The sequence below is a fragment of the Aulonocara stuartgranti genome, assembly GCF_965226115.1.
Source record: "Aulonocara stuartgranti genome assembly, chromosome: 7".
NCBI lineage: Eukaryota > Metazoa > Chordata > Actinopteri > Cichliformes > Cichlidae > Aulonocara > Aulonocara stuartgranti.
Window position 1 is genome coordinate 14549001 of NC_138945.1, and position 6000 is coordinate 14555000.

At 38.8% G+C, this 6000-nt stretch overlaps 2 protein-coding genes across 2 annotated transcripts in view; both read left to right on the plus strand.

The window, feature by feature from the left end:
• Nucleotides 1-1259: 1259 nt before the first annotated feature.
• LOC309711610 (proteinase-activated receptor 1-like) lies at nucleotides 1260-4584 on the plus strand. Its single transcript, XM_082542018.1, has 2 exons — nucleotides 1260-1372; nucleotides 2933-4584. Exons 1-2 carry the CDS (start codon nucleotides 1303-1305, stop codon nucleotides 3961-3963), a joined length of 1101 nt encoding a protein of 366 aa, XP_082398144.1. The 5' UTR covers nucleotides 1260-1302; the 3' UTR covers nucleotides 3964-4584.
• Nucleotides 4585-5283: 699 nt separating this feature from the next.
• The window catches only part of LOC309711609 (proteinase-activated receptor 2-like), a 2945-nt gene continuing 2228 nt past the window's right edge, over nucleotides 5284-6000 (plus strand). The window contains exon 1 of the mRNA XM_082542017.1: nucleotides 5284-5994. Within this exon, the coding sequence (XP_082398143.1) occupies nucleotides 5919-5994 (76 nt within the window). The 5' untranslated portion in view covers nucleotides 5284-5918. The remainder of the gene's footprint in view (nucleotides 5995-6000) is intronic.

A 6000-nucleotide genomic window follows, 5' to 3' on the forward strand; every position in this document is an offset into this window, starting at 1 on the left:
AATAAAGGTACTGAGAGAATTTTCGTCTGGATCATCACTGTTCAGATTGTCCCTCAGATCTACATGGCTTCTCAGAAAGAAAGATTCAGACAAAAGGAACCAGTTTCACTATCAGGATCAGTGCAGCAATCAGCCATCAACAGCAAAGCTACCTCAACTTTAAATAGGAGCAAGGAGATGACATGATTGCAAACAGGTGAACTTTGCTCCTCCAGATGTGCAAAATTAAAGGGCAGAAACTCAGAATTAGAATGTCTTTATTGTCATTGTCACAGGTACAACGAAATTAAAAATGGTTCCCGATCAGTGCATCATCCCTAACAATATCAAAATATAAATAAAACAATAAAATTCAATAAAATCAAAAAATAAAATATATAAAATACTTAAAGTGCTAATAAGAATAGTATCAGCAAACATTCACATACATTCCCACATACATACTTCAGTCAGCGAATAGATTAATACGAGTGGCGTGATGGAGATTTTATTGTAGCAGTATTCAGACGTGTTATTGCAGTTGGATAAAAGCTGTTTGAGTTTACAGCAAACGCTGCAGTCCCCTGCAGGAGAGAGAGAGAGAGAGCAACAAAGAAGAGGGACAAATGGAAAGGACAAGTCAGCACAGGAGGATTTGGAAACCATACGAGATTTAATTTCTTTACACAACAGTCACTTCATTTCCCTGAATGGTATTGCCTAAAGTCACCTGCCAGGAAACTTACCTGTGCAGGCCCACAGTGCGTAGAAGTAGTAAATTGTGAGGCCGTTGGCAGCGCAAACGCATATTGATCACATTTTTCACATTTCACATTTTGTAAAAATGGGATTAGATCATCTGTCCTTGCTTTCATAACCTAAAATATGGCAAAGACAATGCTTAATTTATTTAATTTAAGAAGTGAGATCACAAATAAACATTTATTAAAAAATAAACATGAACAAATGATAAATAAAGTGAAGAAAGTAATGCCAAATTTACTGAGACTGAAAATAAGAGTTTCACGTTAGTTTGAATAAAATAAAAGCACTATTTTTTGCCACTGACAGCATGATAAGATACATACATGAGTGTGGAAAATGTTCTTCAGTATGTGTTCTTAATGTATCTGGCTACCGATAATTTTTTCCCACTGAGTAAATGGAGCTCCGAAGAAACCTGAACCAGATCACACAGGCAGATATGACGCAAACAGCAGGCACAAACATGTCATTTAAGGGTGTATTCATTGAAGCTGGCATTTTAAGGAGACGGAAACCTTTAAGGAAGTCAAATAATTTCCTAACAAGAGAGCTACAGACATGGCTTCACCACATTTCTTGTTGTTCCTTCTCATTAATTTCTGCTGCATTTCTGCCTCAAATACCTCAGGTAAGCTTGAAAACACTGTTTTGTCTTGAACTGTTCAGTCTCTGCCCTCTACTCATATACAGAGGGAATATTAATATATTAATAAGATTTTGTTACCTGTCATTATTAATATTTTAAACTCAGTATCCTACACAGAGTCAGTATTTTTTATTTATTTATTTATTTATTTATTTATTTATTTATTTATGTATTTATTTATTTATTTATTTATTTAAGATATTTATGCAATTATCTAGAGACAATCTACCTGCAACACATTTCAATCACAAAATAATACCTTAGCAGAAAAACTAAAGAAATGTGTGGTTGGTTCATTATTTCTTGATGATAACTATGCTCCTTGCCAATAAATATTATTTCTGTTGGAAAACCTCTTTCTGTCCCCCTAAACTGTCGAGGTCCACAACTGCAGATGCATGGAAGCAAAAATTCTTAACAAAAAGTGAGTCACTTAATAAGGCTGGTGAAACATACAAAACAAAAGGCAGGAAAACAGTAAGACAAAACTAACAAGAACTAAACAGGGAGAACTCAAATACTAAATGCTAAGGACATAGAACACGAAACTAGGGCATAACAAAACCTGAACATGGGAACTTGGATCGTGACATGAGAAGACCAGACGACGTGACGATGAACAAAGGGAAACTCACACAATAAATAAACAGAGAGGTGAGGAGGGGTGTGGAAACACACGGGGCGAGAGAGCAAGTGGACACAGAGGGACGAGAGCCAAAGGTTAATGACACAACCCCCTGACATAAATAATGCCAAATTTGTAAGGAAAATGCATTTTTAGGTTGAGCAACAGAGTTGAGTATGTGGGTTGTACTCATGCTGATGGTGAACAGCATATGCTGCTCTTCTTTAATGTCATTTGTCGAAGTAAAAACACACATTGGCAGTTAAACAATCTATTCTTTTAACAATCTTCTTTTAACAATCCAGTACTTCAGGGTGGAATAATCATACACAGCCACAACAGCCTATTTGGGGTCGGTGCACAAAAGAGAGGAATCTCAGGATGTGCCTAATGTTTTAAAATATTAACATGAAAGTAGTCTATTCTAGCGACAGGTTTATTTTTTAAGAATTCATTCATTCAACCTCCGGAGTTTCAGTTGCCTGTAGATCACGTCTTATAACTATCATGAATGTCTAAGGCTAAAAAGTGTCAAAAAGTAATGGCTCATGTTACAAGCTAGAGTGGCGCTTCAGAATAACAGCCAAGATACTAACTTTTCAGTAAAATGTTGTCAAGGCACTGGGTCATTTAAAGTTTTGTTGATTTAAATGTTCTATTCTGATTTGTTTAATATTTTCAGCATATTTGTTTTGTGTATTCTTGGCGTATTTTCTATAGCTCTCAGTTTCTTTAGTTTAATCCCTCCTTCAGTCTTTCTTCCTTCTGTGCCATGTCGTCTGTGTTTGCTTTATTCATGTTTCTGTGTTTTACCCATTTAGTTTTTGGAGTTCCTCCTTTATTATGAGATTTAATGTTCCTTCTGCTTCCATATCTATATCTTAGATCACAGTGACAGTGTTTTTTTCTCCTTTTAGGCACTCAAAAAAATAAAACAAAGACACCAACTGAAGCAGGTTTTGCTGTCCTACCATCATCAAAAGAAAGAGTTACTTCAGAAGAGGCACTGGAGTTTCTTACTGGCCCTGTGTCCACCATCCTTTTACCTTGCTTCTACACACTGATCTGCTTTAGCAGTGTGCCAATTAACATCTTTGCCATAATGGTCTTCAATTGTTGGATCCGTCCCAAGACGCCAGCTGCAATTTATATGCTGAACCTGGCCTTAGCCGATCTGCTCTTTGCACTGATGCTCCCCTTCAAGATCTCCTACCACTTTGAAGGCAACAACTGGAAATTTGGCTCGACCATGTGCAGCGTGGTCACTGCTGCCTTTTACTGGAACATGTATTGCTCTGTTCTTCTCATAGCTTGCATCAGTGTGGACCGTCTACTTGCTGTAGTTTATCCCATTGACTCTCTGGCTTGGAGAAGCTCACGGACCACAGTCATAGCCTGCATAACCATGTGGTTGTTATCCTTTGCTGGCTCTGTGCCTCTTGTTTCCTCTGATCAGACTTTTAACCTAACTAAGTTGAACATCACCACCTGCCATGATGTCCACTCCACAAATAAGATCATCTGGTTAAAGACATACTTCGTCACTCTCTGCTGCTTCCTCTTCTTAATACCTCTCCTCATCACATTGGTGTCCTACACTGGAGTCATCTGCTCGCTGAGCAGACTCCAATATGATGTTCCAGAAACATCACACAGGAAAAGAAGAGCAGTAGTGATGACTTTGACTGTGCTATTGATATTTTTACTGTGTTTCGTGCCTACAAACTGCCTGCTGCTCGCACACTACCTGCAACTTAACACAGAGAAGAGCCAGGAGGCACCTGATGGCTCTTACGCACTCTATCTGGTGTTTCTCTGTTTGGGAAGTCTGAACTGCCTCCTGGATCCCCTGCTCTACTACTTTGGATCCTCGCAGTTCCGGAAACAACTATCCAATATGTTGAAGTGTAATAATGACAATAGCACTCATTCACCGTCTTATTTATGAAGATTCAGCAAAAGACAAATGCTGAAATCCAGTCAAACAGAAAAGTCCAGAATCAAGACCTCAGTTACCAGAGCGGGTTCTTTCCAAACAAGCCTCAAAAGCCAAAAAAGGACAAGCCAAACAAGAAACTACTAGCCTGACTGACTGTCACACTTTCATTGATTCTGAACTGTTATTTTAAAGTTATAATATAACATCAGCAATTTGTCATAATTTGTCAAAGCTGCTGACATAAGAGCATGTAGCTAACAGGAAGATTTTAAATTCTCTATATTCATGATTAGAATAAACTGAATACCTTCCACTTCTTTGTGAACCGGTCATGTCAACAGAAATAGTTTTAAATCTTGGGGTCATGGCTACACATGGTCAATGAGAGATCCTTTTAAGAAACAAGAAAGAAAACACCAGGAGAGAAAATATGCATTTACATAAACAATATACATTCCATAGGACAAGAGGTGGGGTCCAACCTGTGCAAGTTGCCCATCTCTTGCAAAGCTAACATTATGAGTAATTATATCTTAGAAAATAAAGACAACGTGTGGTTCAGGAGTTGTTGGTCTTGGGCAGTTCAGAAGTATTTTTTTTCTGTGTTTAATAAACTGTACTTTAATCTTTTATTATGTGTATTGTGTTTTTTTTTCTTCTAGCTATCTAGAATTAGATGGACACAAATATAATGTCCCAGAGGTATTCTGTTGGATTTCAGTCAGGCGGCCGTGAGGTCTAGTCAATGGTATAAATTCTTTCATTCTGCAGGAACTGCCTGTATATTCTCACATTGTCTTGCACCACAAGAACCCTGCACTGTGAATCCCTCCATGGATATGCCTCCACAGAGCATCACTGACCCATTTCCAAATCTGTCATGCTGAACGATTTACAGGCAACATAACTACTCCATAGGAATCTGCTCTCATCTGTGAAAAGCACAAGGTGCAAGCGGTCGCCCTGGTATTTCTGGTATTCTATGGCAAATGCCAATCTGGCTCCATGGCACCAGGCCGTGAGCACAGTGCCCACTAGAGGACATCAGGAGCTCAGGCCTGAGACCTTTCTGATTGTTTGGTCAGATACATTCAGACCAGTGTCCTGCTGGAGGTCGTTTTGTGCATATTGGGCTGTTCATCTTTGCATAACTGAGATAATCTGATTAAAAAAATGTGTCTTCTATTTTTTTCCTTTTTATTAGGCAGAATATCTGGGATACTCATTTTTTATTTGTATTGAAATACATGCAAAACCTTGTAGAATAAACATCTACACATTGGAGATGTTTTTTTTTTAAATCTGTAAGCAGCAATGTCCATGTGCCTTTCTCTCCAGCAGGTAGCGCTACATTACAGTTAAGTAACACTCTCCACAAACACTCTGCATTGTCAAGTTGCAATTAAATCCAAATCCATCTTGGCTGTCCTTCTGATGCATTTTAGGAATTCAGACATCCTTCAACAACATGTACTGAGACTGCGTTTCACATCACAGTCTGGGGCGGCAGAGGATGCATAAGCCGCACCCGCCGGTTAAATTTTCTTGTGGTTCCATTCTAGGTTTTATGGTAGTGTTTGTCTTTCGCTGACTATTGTTTAGGTCCGTAAAATCTTCAATGTAACTTTCAGTGCTTTTAGTATCATACAAAAATCGTGAAATTCTCCGCGGATTTATTTTTAAATAAATAATAACACGCCATACCCCTGAACATTGATCAGCAAAGCTGGAAAAGCACTGCCATAAAGCTTCGGCTAGAAGCGCAAGTCAAGCCCAGACAGGGCTGGCCTGAGTCTTACGCAAGGTCTCTTGTAAAGTCACCTGACATCACGCTGGTATGTAAATTAGCTGACTGTGGGCTCTGTCAGCTAGTTCGCGGCACTAGCGGTTAAAACATGGTTTAAGGTCGCTGCCGATAGACCGCGTTCGCTATAATATTGTGTTTTAAACTAAGTTTTGCAGTCATGTCGTGGACTACAGGATCGATTCACCTGTTCCTGATTTTGTGTTTTACACAAACTTGCCTGACGATGCAGCTAGGTAATA